This window comes from Hoplias malabaricus, chromosome Y (genome assembly GCF_029633855.1).
Source record: "Hoplias malabaricus isolate fHopMal1 chromosome Y, fHopMal1.hap1, whole genome shotgun sequence".
In the NCBI taxonomy this organism is placed as follows: domain Eukaryota; kingdom Metazoa; phylum Chordata; class Actinopteri; order Characiformes; family Erythrinidae; genus Hoplias; species Hoplias malabaricus.
Window position 1 is genome coordinate 4,933,409 of NC_089820.1, and position 17,899 is coordinate 4,951,307.

A 17,899-nucleotide genomic window follows, 5' to 3' on the forward strand; every position below is an offset into this window, starting at 1 on the left:
AAGGGGTGCCTGTCCTTCGCAGGGTGACACACTCTCACATTCCCTCACACCTATAGACACTTTTGAGTAGCCAATCCATCTACCAATGTGTGTGTTTGGACCACGGGAGGAAAGCCACGCGGACACAGGGAGATTTGATTTGAGTATTTGATCTGTAACAAGTGTAATGGAGTTGCAAATGCAGTTGTGCATTGTCAATTAAAGAGATTCTTCAAGGAGCAAGCACTTTCAGGTTTGGTCTTTTTCCATAAGAAAGAATGCAGAATAATGTATTTCTTTAAGACAGAGCCAAGGGAAACACATAAAAAGAATATTATGTAACCTTATTCATGTATTCATGCTCGATTCGATGGCAGGGCATAAAGGGCTGTTTTATTCTTACTGAAAAGGTTCTGTCTCTCCCTTAGGAAGTCAACCATTTAAAGCTGGACCCTGCAGACCAACCTCATTGTCCAAGTGTTTTATAAGAGTGTCATGGTCAGTTGTGTCAAAAGCTGAGATCAACCAAAATGGCTCAAGAATCATAAACAGAAACACTTGTGTCCAGGTGCCTGTACTTTGCTGAACTGTACCTGTCTGTATCTTTTGTAACTCAAAGTATTCAGAGTGTTTATAAACAAGTTGGGGCATTATGTCTGAACAATGCTTGCCGCAAATTAAATTAGATGTGTCATTTGTAAAGGTTAGGCTGAAAATATATGCAGGAATAGTATTTGCTGGGACCTGTTAAAAGATGTTAGCTGACAAGCCTGCAAGACAGTCTTGGACTTTGTTGAGTGACTGATGCAAAACACCTACTCACATTCTTACATTCAGCCTTGAAACTTGTTTTTGCCTTGTCTTTTAATTGTTTTCTGTGCAGACATACCTGACATTATTGAGATCTACGGAACATTGATTACCTAGTTCAAATGTGTCACACCTTGCTCTGTGTCATGTTTTGATTATATCTTCATTTGTCAGTTAAAATACCACTCTTCTCTTCAGAACTACAGTTCAAAAATCTATTCCAATATATTAACAAAATGGAACACATAACAATGGAAGTTGAGCATGAAACATCCTCATTACAGATTGGCCAGCTCAGAGTCTGGAACTCATCACTGAACCAATCAGTGAGTGCATTTGAAGTTGACTTGAATTGTGAGAAGCAGAAAATTACCAACGTAGAAGTTACCAACTTCTTCTGAGAGTTGAAATCTGAAATTTGGAGCAAGATCTAAACCCTGGGTGTTTAAGTTTAAATATAATTTCAAATCCAGAGTTCCAGAGCAAATGTTATGTTGTGTTAAACCATATCAGCATGTTTGTGCACATATTCTACTGAAAAACAAATGTACAGAATTTTCTTACAAAACACTTACAAAGTGTTTGACAGTTTAAAGGCTGAGCTCAACTTAAAATACCTGAATTCACGAATGATTGAAACTTCTGGACATGTAGTATAGGTGTGGCATAATTACGCCCACAAACCAAAACATCCAGGCGACGCCTCTTACGTCATTGTGCGGATGTTTTTTTTTTACACACCCGTTTTCCGAGGGTAAGAGGCGTACGGTGAGAGTGAACTCACTGCCAATCAGAGCCCAGAACAGCGATGGAGAAGGCGGGACTAGACAGAAAGGTGGGGCATGAAAATGAAACGCAGTGTATAAATGAGGGAGCTCTGAACTCTTTGATCCGAGTCTCCGTCGTTCCTCGCAACAAAACTACGGTAAGTGAAAAGCAGAAATGATTTTGTGAAAGTTTTCTTTTCTAACTCAGTTTTATGGAGTTTTCTGGAACCTCTTTGATGGTAATTAAGCAAATGTGGGCTGTTGAAAAGCAGCTGGCGTTATATTTTGACTTTATGTTCAATCTGCAGAGAGAGAGAGTCTGTTTGAAGTCAGTTGCTCTAATACATGGCTGTATAAAGGCGTGGTCCTCCCCTCACAGATTTATGAAAAAGAGTGGCTAAAGGAGAACGACACCCTTTTTCAAACTTTCTACAAATGTACATTTGCATATCTACATTAACTGGACACGTGAGAGGAGCTAGACTCAAATTTGCCTTACAGAAAATCAACACAGAAGAGCTCCCAAATAAACTATATTTACCATCCTTTCATCATGGACAGCACTGATGATTTAAGACTGGTGTGCCAGTGTAAATGCACACTTAATTAGTCTACAATGCCTTATTCACAATATGACTAAGTGATTTAATTGTGCAGGAATTCTAAGATTATGAGAATGAGGAATATAATTCTCACGAGTGCAAACAGGTAAAGCGTAGTCTAGGGCTTTAATATCACTTTAACCTAACAATGGCTTTGTATCCTTAAGCATGGAAAGAAAAGGCTTTGGTGAGGTGCATAATTATTGGCAACGTGCAGGAGCCAACTGTAAGGAATGAGTTATTTGTGTTGTGTTCATTGGGTTTAGATGAAATATGAGACTGAGATTTGGAAAAGTGAAAGTAACCTATGATTTCTGACCAGTGCAGAGCAGTTCATGCCCATGCAGCCAAATTACTATATTTTTTTAGTCTGATTTCTGAGATTAAAGCTTTAGTACAACACCTCTTTAACCAAGTTTAATTTGTGCAGATCCACCTCCAACATGTCGCTCATCCAGAGCCTTCTGCAGCAGACCATGTACATGGGCAGCGATGATTTGGTAAGTTTTTGCCTCAGTTTACTGGAGGAATGAGTGAAAAACAAGCATCTCCTTTTCTCTTCCTCTTTTTTTCATTTGCCAAAGTGTGTGGAAAATCTGAGAAATCAGCGACCAGAAAGAGAAGGGATGGGGAGGGTTGAGGTAAGAGAACTGTGAAGAAGGGAGTGAGAGAGAGAGAGAGAGAGAGAGAGAGAGAGAGAGAGGGCCACATTTAGGAGTGTATGAGTCAGAGGTATGTTGAACCCCTCCCATTGTAACCCGTCATCCGTTTTGGTGCAAGAGGAAAATGCCTTAACTGTTTGTGCCCTCTGATACTTTTTGGTTGATCTAATGCTACCTACAGAGGACGTTAAATGAGTATTTCAATTGAAATTTCTGCATACATCCATGTTTTATATGTAAACAAAGAGCTTTATTGCAAAATTGTAGAAGATTGATAGAGTGCAAAAATAATGGCTCATATCTTTAAAAAAATAATGGCGTACATATTTAGGGTGTTGTAAGGCATTTGTTTCTAAAGCATTCCCCTGTGAGTATTTCACAGATGTGTTACTTAATCTAATGGCTGCTGAAGTCTGAACATTTAAATTATTAAATTGGTCAGATTTCACAATATTCAGCTGTAATCGTGTCAGTTGTGATTGTGGAAAATAAAATGAGGTAAGTTTCAGTCGACTCTGTTTAGGTTCTTTGCTGCAAGCCTATGCCAAGTCACCAAGGTGTGTTTTGTTTTTATAATCTAGGGGTGTGTTAGATGTATCCACATTCTTTAAAACATCTTGTTTTATTTAGATTTCCCAAATGGACTCTTGTAGGGATTAAGCGGCATGTTGGTTTTTAACAGGGAGCGGCTGAACATGCATCTGTTGGGGAATTTAAGAGTGATTTTGTGTGTGTAGGCTGTCCAGGGGACTGTGAAGCCTGCTCTTCAGTTCAGTGCCAGTGGGGATGCTGCTGTTCTGGACAAAGCCATCAAGGCAAAGGGTCAGTAATATTGTAACATATTGCATTTCTTACTTGCTCATATTTTTTCCTAAAGAAACAACCCACAATTTAATCAGCAGTGCACTCCATAATTTACAACTGCTCCCACAACTGATAAAAAAATATATACAGTAATGCTTAGTGTTTTGATAGAACACTTTTGCATTTATTCAGTACACATGGATCTAATAATACGCAATTTGACACCACTTCAATCTCCACTTACCACTTCATCTCTCCCCTGGAGAGAGTAACATGGCAACAGTAGCTGGGCTTCAACTATTGATGATTAAAAGGCTAAATTGTATTAAATGAAAGTTGATGATTGACAATTTAAAAGAGATTCACAACTTTTAATGTTCATTGGTGTGTCACAATGGTTTCAGGTGTCGATGAGAACACTATCATCGAGGTGCTCGCCATGAGGAGCAATGACCAGCGGCAGCAGATCAAGGCTGCCTATCAGCAGGCCTCTGGCAAGGTGAGGTTTCAAAGTTTTGAAGAGAAACAGCCATTCTATAAAGTTAACCCATTAAAAAAATGTCACCTGTGTAGTCTTACACAAGCTAAAGCTGTGGGGGTGGGGTGGGTGTGTTCTATGAAAGACATTTTTTCACTAAACCTACCAGTCACTTGGTAGATATTAGACTTCTTTACAATGCAGGTGTCAACTTGCAGAAGTAAACCAAGGCAAACTCACTCAGTCAACACAGTACTCCCTTAGAAAAAGCCGGAAAACCTTGCTCACCCATTCAGTAGAACTGTTGCTTGCTCACCCATTGAGTAGACCTTGCACACCCAAACACTCAACTTCTGCCACTGTACCTTCTTTCATCACTTACTGTGTTTAATTTTTACTCTTTTCTACACTGTATAGTAATTGTAAATGCACTATAGGCATTACATTTCTAAATGCAGCTTTATTAAATTCTTATTTAATTATTTTATACAATACAGAGTAAATTTAACCCACCCATGTTTGTTTGCATATTGTGACCTCTCAATTAAGATTAACCAACTTTTGAAGATGATTCAAAATACCTTTAAACCACGTTTGTGTGTGTTTGATGAATCTCTTGTCTTCTGTTTTCAGCCTTTGGAGGGAGCTCTGAAATCGGCTCTGAAAGGCGAGCTGGAGGATGTGGTGCTGGCTTTGTTAAGGACTCCTGCCCAGTATGATGCCCAGCAGCTCAAACTTTCCATGAAGGTGACAGACCACAATATCACACATCAACCTAACTATATATAACAGAAAACCTTTTTTTATTATTATTTTGTATAGATAAAGCCAGCTCTATCTTGTGACTCACATGGATTGTAGTATATGTGCAGCGTTTGTATCAAATGTAAAGGGTACATCAAACCCATTGCATCAGCTGAGAGCAAATGAGGTATGCACTTAAGTCCACTGCCACTGGAACTTGAATGAATTTGTCTGAAGCTGGTTAAATGGAGGCGCTATAAGGTTGTTACTGAGACAAAATATAAATTTAGCTTAAATTCCCATTGATTTCTGTTATTCTGAAATTGAGCAGATAAATGGTTCCTAATCTTGGTCATGACACTACAGAATATCACTTCATTGGTCTATTAAGAGTTGGAGTACTTGGAACTGTCCATTATAAGATTTCATAAATCTGTGATTAGGGCCTGGGCACAGATGAGGACACACTGGTTGAGATTTTGGCCTCAAGAACCAACAAAGAGATCAGAGAGATCAAAAAGGCCTACAAGGATGGTAAGCTTGCTCACTGAGTGTCAAACCTATAGCATTAATGTTAATTCATCAGGCTGTGTATTTGTAGTTCCATAATGAAGCATAAACAATATTTAAATAATAATTTGTGTACTACCAGTGCTATACTCAAGATAAACCTTGTGTGTGAAATATCAGGACATGATTCCAGACAACACACTCACTTCTCAGGACAATATTCACTTTTGGTGATATGTTAGGACACAAAAGCATGCCCTAACATTTTAAAAAAAAATTTTCAAATAGTAAAAACTAAAACACCAAGTTTAATTTTGGTTCCTGAGGTTAGGTGTAGATGTAGTATTAGTTAAATTGATCATTCTGTGGAATGTCCTAACGTGTATATTGGTACAAACATGAGAATGTGTGGGATTTATTTATTTTTTTAAATGTAGAATTTAAGAAGGAGCTGGAGGATGACATCAAGTCTGACACAAGCGGACCCTTCAGGGATGCCCTACTGGCTCTCTCAAAGGTAACTTTAATTCTGCATGCAAATACATCAGTCATTGAGTAGTAAGTTTCTGTGTAAGACAAAGGGAGAGACCAAGGAATTTACCTCTCTGACCAAGGAAACTTCTCTTCTCGTTCACACTAACAGGCTGCCAGGAGTGAAGATCGAATCGTGAACGTGGAACAGGCAGACAATGATGCCAGGGTGAGTGTTTTTCTTTGTATATAAAGTTATATTCTAAGGATTGGTCACCCTCACCCCTCTACATATTCTCGCTCAGTCAAGAAACATGTCATTTGACAGAATGTTCAAACTTATTGAAGGTATTGTCACTGTCACACAGTTCCAGGATCTGTGTCCTGGGTTCAGGCCCTGCCTCAGAACTCTATGAAATTAGATGTTCTCCTTGTGACTTTGGGGTTTCTTCCCTCAAAACATGTTATTAGTTTGATTGTCTGTCAAACTGAGCCCTGTCCAATTTGTCATAAAATTATGCTGTAGTTTAATCAGCATTCATTTTTAATAATAAAAGCGTCTTTAGTCTAGTTCACCTTAGAAAGAGAAGAGAATGTTATAATTTCTATGTCTCCAGGCTTTGTATGAGGCTGGAGAGAAGAGGAAAGGTACAGACTGCAAGGTGTTCATTGACATCCTGACAAGCAGGAGCCCTCCACAGCTCAAGAAAGGTATTTTTCACCTCACATAAAGGTCTCGAATACTAGGAATAATCCATTTCACCAATAAGACAAGAAAATTTACATTTGGGTGAATTTCAACATAACTCTCAATCACTGACAATTAACCACAATAAAGGAAAATTGAAGTAGCTCAAAGTAATTAGTAATTGTAAATACAAATGATTAGAGCAGTGTTGCTTATGAATATGGTGGCTTGTGATTGATTACATTTTTACAGTCAGAGTTTGTGTTTTTCTAATTCTATGTAGTGGTAGAATTTTACATTTTTACGTTACCCAGATCATTTTAAGCCCAAAGCCACAACTCTCTACAAGAAACAAGCTAAAGGACCCCCTTATTTTACAACCCGAGTTTTCCACTTCATAAACTACTCTTGGGTGTAGACTTAAACTTTTTGTTCAGTCTTCTGTTTGTTGTTTCATTTGCACTCCAGTGTTTGAGCAGTATTCAAAGTACAGCAAGGTGGACGTGGCCAAAGCAATTGACATGGAGCTGAAGGGAGACATTGAAAACTGCCTACTTGCCATTGGTAAGACATTTGACACATTGAACCCAATTGTATGCAATTATATTAGGATTCTCTGTGGGCTGAATGAGATGAACACTGTGGCTTTGTGGGGGGGGGGGGGGGGGGGGGGGACACTGAAATTTTGTAGTCATACTGTGTAGCCAGCATCATGCCCATATCTGGAATTTGGAGTCCAAGTTTAATTCCTCAATAACAGCAATTAGCATATCTAAATATAGCTGTAGAAGAGTACACTTTTGAGGTAAATCATACTGTATAAATTTAATAGTAGGCTTACTTTTTTGTAACTTCAGTGCTGTGGTTGATTCATAGCTAATATGTGGAAATTATGACTAAAGTTGGAGAAAATTGTGACTAAAAAAATAATAATAATAAAGTCCAATATGGGAATGACACATGACTTGGACTCCGTTTATTGTGATTGCGTTCAGCACAAAGCTATTCAGGAGAATATTGAAACCAAAAAATGTTACATTCTCTTGTGCCTTTTAATAAGCATCTCAAGCTCGAGTTCCCATAATTTCCTGAACTTTTCTGTGCTTTTCTTTACTACCCCTTGTCAGCCCTACTTGATTTCAATAGTTGGAAGTATAACAAGAATGATGTGTTGCAACCTGAGTTCCCTGCTGTGCTAAATGCAGTCACACTGCCACTGTTTCAGGAACAGGTTTTAATGTAAAATGTTAGTGTAAAATCCATTTCAAAGTTTAAGATATTTTAAAAACCAAAAACAAATTGACTAATTAACAAGGGTTTTCTCAAATATTACTTTAATAAACGAATTGGAGTTAAAAGGTGGTGCTGATTTATCTTTTATTTGTGTGTTTGTCTCCTAGTGAAATGTGCTGGAAGCAAACCTGGCTTTTTTGCTGAGAAACTGAACATGGCGATGAAGGCAAGTTTAATGTCTTGGGTTCTCAGTCAGTGATCCTAACAAACAAGTTGTACAGTCATCTACATGTTAACACACACTAACAAATAATTCACCTTAATGCATTTATATTTGTAAATCTACTTTGGCAATTGCAGGGCAGTGGCTACAGAGGGAAGATCCTGACCCGTATCATGGTGTGCCGATCTGAAGTGGATATGGTGCAGATCAAGCAGGAATATAAGAAGAAATATGGCAAGACCCTTTACCAGGACATTCTGGTATGTTCTGATTACAGGTGGCACCGATCGCATACAAGTGAGAAATGCTGAAGCAGATGTAGGAGGGGAGAATTTTGGTCATCATATTTTTACCCATTAAATTGTATGGAGGAATAAAATTAACTGATTAACAACTATTTGAAAAACATAATAGTTTTTAAAAAATCAGCTCATATTGATATCAGTACTAATACTTGATTATAAGCTGATATCAGACACTAATCTGTGTTTATTGAGCCTGCCACAATTTATTTTTTATTTATTATTATTTTTTTATTAATGTAACTTAAAGCCAATTCCAAGTCAGTCAAATGTGGAACTGGGATGGTGAGACACTAAACTCTAACAATAACCTCAAACAAATGCACCACACTTGGCTTAAATTGGTTTATTAACTAACACACATTTGCAACAATCTGTGTAGGCACAGTCTCATTTCTGAGCTATAAGAGGCAATCTGACTATTGAGACAATTTGACTTGTGTGTTCTATTTTTCCAGGATGACACCAAAGGAGATTACGAGAGGATCCTGCTGGCCTTGTGTGGAAGTAATGAGTAAAGAGCTGCGGTCTTTCTGTTCATGACCAAGATGAAAACAATTCTGTCTTTGCAAAATTTAAACCAAGAACAACTTTGTGTAAAGAAGTAAATTAATCAAGACGTCTGTAATTAAATAAATCTTTTCAGTGCCATTTCCTGTGTTGTGGTCTGGAGTTCAGTGGCAAAGGTTAAAGTAATTGAAATCCTCATATCATACTGTGAATCACTCTGAAGAGGCCTGTGGGGCATGATGAAGAATAGTGAGTGGGTGTGGGAAAGTGATGGTTCCTGATGCATGACTGGGCCTGGATACAGTCGACAAAGGGGAAAAATGCGTAAGAACAGTCTTTCATGTAAAGCACTGAATAGCACACCCTAGTGGAGAAGGTCATTAATGTCGGTGAGTTCCCAAAAGTAAATTCTAAAGTGTTGGAGTAAGCATAACACTAAGATGCTGGTAAACTGGGCCCTGACCTACAAAAGGCTTTGTGTCTAGAACTTTTACCTCAGCAAAATAATACTATAAGGGGGGGAAAAATGGTTTTTTGGGTGTCACGTACCCCAAAAGACCACAGCAGAGGAGGTAGGATCTGGGTGGTGGATTCTCACCATTGTGGACATCTCCAATAAAATGCAAGACGCTAACATGTTTTCCAAAATCAACCTGAGGAGACTGGAAGCAGAGTTCAGTAGGTGGTTTGAGGAGCCTAAGATACCTTGTGAAGACCATGTGACATTAATTTCAAACCCTTACCAGTTTGAGGATCTGTCAGCAGAATTCCAGCTGGAACTGCAAAATGGAATAGACATGGAAATAACACTACAATATGATATTGAGATGAAAGCCAGGTCATGAACATTTGGGAGGAAAGAAATAAAAGGGGAACCCACTCTATGGCGCTTACACATGTACATTCAGGTCTACAAAGCTGTTTGTTTCTCTCATGTAAGCTCCATTTTATAGAAAGAATGTACAATCATACATAATCACTTTTATAAATATTGGTTGGTTCTTTTTTTTGGTGACAAATATAATTTATAGCTCCTTTGGGCATTGAATATACACCTAAAATGCATTTCTTTCAATTTCTTTCATTAAAATGAATGAATATAAATAAGTGTTTGAATAAATGAGTTTATGCGCTTTGTGTTTTCATTAAGATAAAGAGATAATTTCACTTTCAATCAGATACCTATTTCTGAAAATTAGATAACTGTCCTGTGCTGTGTTCCCTGTTCATTTTATAATACACTATTTATGGTTTTCACTATTTTGTAGTAGTGTCTGAAAATGGGACAATTTTCAATGCACTCAAACACTGAAAAATACTCTCGTGCTAGAGTGCAAAATCATTCTCTACTACCCTGAATTCAGTGCCCTGTAATAGTACACTGTATAGTGAAAAATATAGGGAATAGTGAATGAAAAGCCATTTTGGACATAGGATTTTTGCTCTTATATTTGAAGCAAGTGGTTGTCTAAGAGTGATTTAAGGATTCACTGTATGTACACTTATCTAAAGGAATACGAATATATTGGTGATGGTGGTGAAACGGCCCGGGGTAAGCTTCCTTTATTTTCTAATTCCAGTGTTGACAGGTATGTATAGCACCTTTAAAAAAAAAATGAAATCTGCTTATACGCCTTGGTGGCCGTGTGGAGCTGCTCGCGGCTGATTGGATAAGAGGGGCCGTGACGTCAGCGCGTCGCTGTGACGCGGGGTGAGTGGTAGAGCAGAGGGAGAAGACTGTGGCGGTAACGGATGGAGCTTAGTGATACTTAACTGTACATTAATTTATTTTAGCTTTAAGAAACTCCCAGAATACAGCGTCTTTAGTGAATACAGTTTGTGACACTCTTTGGGAGGCAAACTGCTCTTTAAGTATGAAACCAAGAGGCTAGAAAAGCTTCAGAATTGTCGCATTTGTGTTAACGTTAGCTACCGGTCACAGTGTTGTCTTCCGAGTTTCTTTCCATTTTGTTGTTCCTCTTTCAATATTGTCTCTACATTAAAGACTGTGAATTGAATAAACATAATTTCATATTATTTAACTCGTAAATCTGCTCTCAAAGTGGTTAAATGAGAGATAGGACTGAGGGACATTACCTGAGGACAGAGGAGCTGAAGTTCACTTCTGGAACTAATTTCTCGTTCCACCTTAAATAGTGCAGCTGTAACTGAATGTAATGTCAGATATCTCCGTATTTATTGTGTCCACTTTTTGCTTTACTATCTACACGTTCCATTCTTTTCAGGAGGCTTGGTTTCAGTTTTAAACGAACAAAAACGGCAGGGATATTGAATTTAGGTTGAATTTAGTTTCTCACGAATAAAATTAAAGGTTTATGTACTGCATAGTAAGCTATCTTTTCCATACGCAATCTGCATCATTTCTGCATCATTTTTTCTGCAGTTAATTGTCGTTTAACCTTCATTTACTCTTTCTTAGGTTTTTGAAATTCTTGTTTAAAACCGGTCCTTACACTTCCATTAATTATTAATTAATACATTCTTTGACGTCAAAAGTTATATAATTAGATTTATTATTATAACCTAATTAATGCTATTGTTACATTCTTGTGTATTAGTATTAGTGTTATTATATTTGTCTGGTTTTATACTTTATTTTGAGGTGGTAGTATCAGTCAGATATTAATTCATTCAGTCATTAAATCATCCATCCAATACATTGATCCATCAGTATTGCTTCTGTTGTCATTGCTGTTTTTGTTTATGATGTTTTGAGGCAACAGTCTAATTTGACCTGTTTATGTTTTTGCCCAGGTTAACACTATGAGCTGAAGGCCCCCCTGTTTTTTTTTTTCCCTCCCTCCCTCCCTCCCTCTATCCATGATGAATGACAAGCTGGTGTTTTTGGGGCTGCTGTACTTCATCCAGGGCATCCCCTATGGTCTACAGTCATCCCTGTTGCCTGTGTACCTGCGCGGTGCCGGCCACTCCCTCACCCGCATCGGCCTGACCAAGGTGCTTTACTTCCCCTGGGTGCTGAAGGTGCTGTGGGCGCCTCTGGTGGATCGCACGGGCTCCAAGCGCTGCTGGCTGGTGGCCACTGTGGCGGGGCTGGCGATGGTGTGCCTGGCCAGTGCCACTGTGGCCCCGGAGTCTCAGTATGCAGCAGTGGCAGGTGCCCTGCTGGCCATGAACGTGCTGGCCTCAGTGCAGGACATCGCGGTGGACGGGGCGGCTGTGCGCCTGCTGCGGGGACAGGGTGAGCTGGGCCTGGGCAACACTGCGCAGGTGGTGGGCTATAAGGCTGGCTCTGTGTTTGCTGGTGGGGGGCTGCTGGCCGTAATTGACGTAGCTGGTTGGGGTTGGATGTTCACCCTCCTGGCGTGTGTCTATGGAGGAGTGGCTCTCTTTGTGTGGGGTGCCCCAGTGCTAGATGGAGAACCCAGCCGGACGCAGGGAGAGACCCGCAGGGCTTCCCGGGATGTGGCGCGGCCATGGAGGATCTGGAGGAAATTGATGTCTGTGCCTGGGACGCCGTGGACTGTTCTGTATGTGCTGACATATAAACTAGGTGAGTGTAACAAGTGGTGTATCCCCAGAAGTGAAGCTCGACCAGGTAGCCAGTTTGAGGAAAAATGAACAATCAAGCAAGAGACCATAATAGCTAAGAAGAATGTGCCATAATCAAAATATTTACACAGAAAAAAGTGTTCATCATTTTACTAAAACATCTACCTATGCAAGAATAAGACTTAAAAGTGAACGAGTGGCTGCCATTTCTCTGCATTTACAAGCCTTTACTGTCCAAACCCACCTGAAATATTTCAACTAGACAGGACTGCTGTTTAGCGTTTAAAACTTGCATTTTATTTACAATTTTCGTAGTCAAACAATTTGTTCCACCTTATGTGTCCGTTTACAAATCTTATTGGGGTTATTCGCAAGCTTAATGAAATTCTCAGTTACACTTTAAGAGCTGAAGCTAGTACTATAGCTTTTGAAAATTTTGAAGCAACTATTCCAGTTCATCCGTTTAAATCACACAAACCAATTGAATGTGATTTTACTAAACATTTACCTACTTAAGCGGAATGCAAATATTTAAAGAACTGCTACGGTTTTCACTGCATTTAAAAGAATTTACTGTCTAAACCACATTAAAATTTTACACTAGACAAGGTTGGTGTTATTTTCTATTGAACCATATATGTCATTTTAGGAGGCAGATCCTTGCTTCTTCATATTTAAGCATTTAGTTTCACATTAAATGGGTCAGTTTAAGACTTTTATTTGCATCATTATTCAGCTTCTTATTGAATACTCATTTCCATGTTAAACAGATATGCGAAGCTAAAGCTAGCGCTATGTTTATAAGCAAAACTCATTTTGAAACACTTATTTCTTATTTAATCCATTTAAAACATGAGCAAGTGTACATCATGTCACTAAAACATCAACCTACTGAAACGCTTATATTTGATGTGTACTACCTAAGATTGATTTCTCTGTTCCAGCTAAAATAGCTAAATATGAGAGGCTTTTCAAACACAGTTCTTATTGCTTAATTTGTTTAAAACGCACACGAATCTGCATCAGTTTCTTTAAAACAAACAATGGTATTTATACATTTCAATCATGTTGTTATTCACTTTGTTCATATAAAACACACAAAGCACAGTCCTGCCACGTTTCAAATGTCGCTATGCCTCACTTTCTTTATATAAAACACACAACCTATGGCTTTACTCTTTTTAATCTATACATAGGCATCTGAATTTCAATATTTTTTAAAGAAACTATTTGCTGTTACCTGTTCAGGAGAATCTCGCTCTGTTCTGTAGTGTTGCTGCTTGAATACTCCCTCCACTTTTCAAACACAAGGCCAATATTGTCTCTCATTTTACTCCATCTGTGGTCATAGAGCTATTTAGAAGGGCAATGAGGCTTTTTGGGTCAGGTAAATTATAACATTAACTCTGTTCACCTGGCTGCAAGTCACTGTTTGTAGACCTGGCAGTGGTGGGCTTGAACTGTAAAATGATTGGACAAGAGGGCAGACTGGGCACTTCTCAAAGAGAATAGACTGCTTTAGCAATGCTGTGAGAGGCAGCAGTGTTTTAGCTTTGACTGTTTCCTTATTCTATGATCACACACCCTGGACATTTTATTACTAAGTACAGTAAATATATTAGAGGTTGCTCCTTTAATCCTTGTCCTGTTATCCCTGAATCATGCACCCGATTAATAAGAATTAAAGTAAAATTAGTTTGAAGTAGTAAACATTTTAAACAGTGCATATAAACTAGGGCTGTGCGATATTGCTGACAGAAATGTTATAAAATATTTAATTTCATTCAATATGGATAATTGCTGATCATTTTCAATTACGTATTTTTTCATAAATAACAAGAGAAACGGCTACATTTAAAGACTTTGGGCAGCACTGTGGTTCGGTGATTAGCAAGTTTGCCACCCGACAGCTGCTTCTCGCCAGACTGTTGATTGAGTGTTGAATGGAATGGCATTCTGTGCAATGTAGATTGTAAAGTGCCTTTGGGTATCTAGAAAGGCACTATATAAGTATAACTACAAATAAAATTAAATTAAAAACTTTTTCATAGTGAACCACCTTATTTTAAATTTGACCACTTTATGTATGAAGACAGAGTTATTTTTCAACACAACAAAGAAAACTACACACAAATAAATATGGAATGATCTCACCTTTATATAGACATTAAATAACAAAACCAGCTATACCAATAACACACATCAAAATTTGTGAAAATTACAGTTTCTAAATGATTGTGATATTCCACTGAGCTGTTATAGAGAGAATGGAGCATCCAGCTGCTACGCCAGGTCCACTGCTGGTTTACTGGACTAAGTGAATGAATCACGGGCTGAAGTCTCTCGTGAGGAATTCGTAATGCTTTACGCACAAAACTTATGGACGTCTACCCAGCAGAATCTGCAATCAAGAAGTTCGGTATTAGATAGATAGATAGATAGATAGATAGATAGATAGATATGGGTGTGAGACTTGATTTGACAACAGTACTCTAAATGTGATTTACACTCAGCAGCAGGTAGGGGAACTCAGGAGACAAAAATGGAATTTCTTACATTGTATTCATTTAAATGCACAATATTTTAAATAACTTGAACTTAGTAAATAAAATATTTCAAATGTAAATATAGAAAGTCGAAGTCAAACTTAAGGTAGATCAGCCAATCATTTGTAAGACAGATTAAACATTGTAAAAACTTCTAAAGATCATTAAAAAAAGAAGAAGAAAAAGAAAAGGAATGCAATGTAAACTGCAACATCAACTTTGTGAGCTAACATCAAGATCTAATGGATTATATTAAAAGACAGTAACTTCTCAGTGAAGTACTTGTGGTACAGGACAACACAAGTGTCACCTATGCAGTGAAACCAGACTCTTTCAACCATGCTAAGCAGTAGCATATCAATAGCTGTGTTCTAGGCTACTGCATTTTCATATGGTATTGATGCAGATTTCCTCTCTATCTTGATGCTCTGTGGGTTTCTTGAAATAATATGGCAGATCTAGGTCAGCGATTACAACATTTTGCATACTCCAAAGGGTGGAAACAGCTAAGGTGAAAAATAGTGATGTCCCGAATGTTTTTTGCCCCTGCTGATACTGAGTCCTGATCCGAAACTTAGATATTCCTAGATAACACTGTTACACAGTGCCCACTTCAAGTAAACTCAGCCCAGTTTATCTGCTTGACACTGAATATCTTGCAGTAAAAAAGAATTTGCCTGCATCCAAGCCACTGCTTAATTTGTTTTTATAAGAGAATATACAAATGGTGTCTTTATAAACAGCTCATATTGAATATTTTTAGTCTTATATGAAATTGTGTAATGTAATTTTCTATGTATCAATAATTACTTTGATTAAAAAAGTCAGTCATCTTTTATTCATATCACATATGTGTTGTAGGAAAGATTGAATGTAGTTTCTAGGGATGCACCAATACCACTTTTTTCCTTCCGATACCGATATTTCATGTTCAAATACCTGCCCATACCGAGTACCAATACCAAATCTATCTATCTTAAATACTAGATAAGTGCCTATAAATCCAGATATTTATATTGCTATACTTACAGATTTGATTTTTTTAAACCAGTGTTCTGTATCGCTAATAAGATATAATTAACCCGAATGAACAACATTTACTTATTTAATAGCTGCACATTAAAAATGTTAAGTTTCAAAGCCATGAAAAAAATCAATATTTCCACAATACAGTAACAAGTACAAGTAGGAACACATAGTCTAGCCTGACTGAACAGCTTTTACAATGTTATGAGGTTATTTGTCACGAGTGTGAAATGCATTTTCTAAGGACTGCTGCTGACCTGTGTTAGCGTGCTTCTTTGTGGTTGCTTGAATGAAGTCAGTGTTCTTTGACATGCCTTAAGCTGGGGTTACACTACACGACTTTTAGCCCAGTTCAGACCAGTTGCAGCATATAAAACGGGTTTTTTTTTATCCAACTTTGAACGTAGGCGTGTAGTGTAAACTCTCCACAAACTCAAGGCTGAACCAGTTTCTTCAACAGCCAATGAGAACAGCACAGAAAGTAAAGACGGGCGCGTGCAGTTGAGCTCTACAGCAAAGGACAGATAAAACTATGAAAAACTACAATATACTACATAGTGCTGGATGCACATGTCCCCAAATAATGAGTATTACCTGTAGGAGAACATGGTGCTCCACACAACACGCTGTTACAGCCTTTATTCCAACTGAGTTCTAATACTGGCACGCGCTCCTGCTAGCACAGTTTCTGAAGGTGGAACGTAACTGCAACTATGTACTATTTTCCTAATCTCCAGCTCCTGCTGCAGTGTGTAGGGACCGCGCTGACTGAGTTTTCATATCCACGACCCATTTTTACATGTTTTTTTTTTCTTTGTGAATCTGTACAAACTGCAGCGCAAACCATAACCACAGAGACTTGTACGTCTGTATTTATCAGTGTTTCCTAGAAAGTGCGAGTTGTGTGTTTGGTTGGGGCGTTTGGGTTCATGTAGTGTGAAATACCCAGTCTGATTACAGTCTGCGCCGACTTAAATTCAAGCTGCATCTAGCGGAGTGCATGCGCATCAGTATCTGCTTCATGGAGTGTGTCCTGAAAAGTGCACTGTGTACTACATGTAGGGAATAGGGAGAAGTGGGCCGTTTCAAACACACCTATGGTATTGGTACACTCTGTAGCCGATACACATGCTGAGTTTAAGGGTCAGTATCGGTGCAACACTAGTAGTTTCTTCAAGACACTGTGTTTTCATGCCTTCCTAAAAAGGTAAATAGTGCAGGCTTTGCAGTAGCCAATTGTATAGCTTATTACGTGCTAAGGTGGGACTGCATGATATACTTCTGTTAATTTTCAGATTTAATGTGTATTTGAGTGGTGAAACCACCAAGAAGGGACTACATTAATGCACCCTTGGTTTAATTGTTGGAGATTTTTCATCACAGTTCGGTTGTTCTCCTGGACACAGCTCCTTCCCTCACCACTAGATGGCTGTCTTCCCATATGTTTGCAGCAGTGTAACAGGACCTTCAATCATCGCGCCACACTGCAGAGCTGTGAAGTGTCATATGGCCTTTTCAACCTCGAGGTGCTCTCTTTCTGACTATTCTTCTGAAAGTGGAATGCATGTTTTGATTTTTGGTTTGTACAAGTATACTTTAGAGTGTGTTTTTCCCGTCACCAGAGGCTGTGCCAGCAGGTCCGATCTTAGTGAATGAGGGACTCTCGCTGAGCTGAATTTGGTGTTTTGGCAGCAGAAGGGGATTATGTAAGGATTAGTGTGTCTTTGTGTCTGTGGCGTTTTCATCAAAACCCAAAAAACGAAAAATATGCACCCACAGTCTGTGTGGGTCCCTTCACTAGTGTGTAAATAATGCCTGAATGAAAACCTGTCCATTTTTACGGTAGGAGTGTGGGTGTGAGCTTGGGGTGTTAGTGTTTGAGAAAGAGAGAGCCAGACATACAGAGAAACAGAGAGAGTAAATCAGAGGTGGTGCAGTAAACGGATAAGCTCTAGACAACGAAAGCAGGCAGGACATTAAGTGTCCAGGACCCCCTTTAATCTGTCTTATGGT

The 17,899-nt window shown here is 38.6% G+C and overlaps 2 protein-coding genes across 2 annotated transcripts in view; both read left to right on the plus strand.

Moving 5' to 3' along the window:
• The first annotated feature begins 1,635 nt into the window (after positions 1–1,635).
• On the plus strand, positions 1,636–8,931 carry LOC136678143 (annexin A1-like). Its single transcript, XM_066656030.1, has 13 exons — positions 1,636–1,714; positions 2,589–2,658; positions 3,558–3,642; positions 4,029–4,123; positions 4,736–4,849; positions 5,290–5,380; positions 5,794–5,873; positions 6,000–6,056; positions 6,445–6,538; positions 6,984–7,079; positions 7,916–7,974; positions 8,109–8,231; positions 8,732–8,931. The coding sequence occupies exons 2-13, from the start codon at positions 2,602–2,604 to the stop codon at positions 8,789–8,791; spliced, it is 1,011 nt and encodes a 336-aa protein (XP_066512127.1). The 5' UTR covers positions 1,636–1,714; positions 2,589–2,601; the 3' UTR covers positions 8,792–8,931.
• Positions 8,932–11,618: 2,687 nt separating this feature from the next.
• LOC136679487 (major facilitator superfamily domain-containing protein 3-like) overlaps positions 11,619–17,899 on the plus strand; it is a 46,633-nt gene continuing 40,352 nt past the window's right edge. The window contains exon 1 of the mRNA XM_066658024.1: positions 11,619–12,315. Within this exon, the coding sequence (XP_066514121.1) occupies positions 11,625–12,315 (691 nt within the window). The 5' untranslated portion in view covers positions 11,619–11,624. The remainder of the gene's footprint in view (positions 12,316–17,899) is intronic.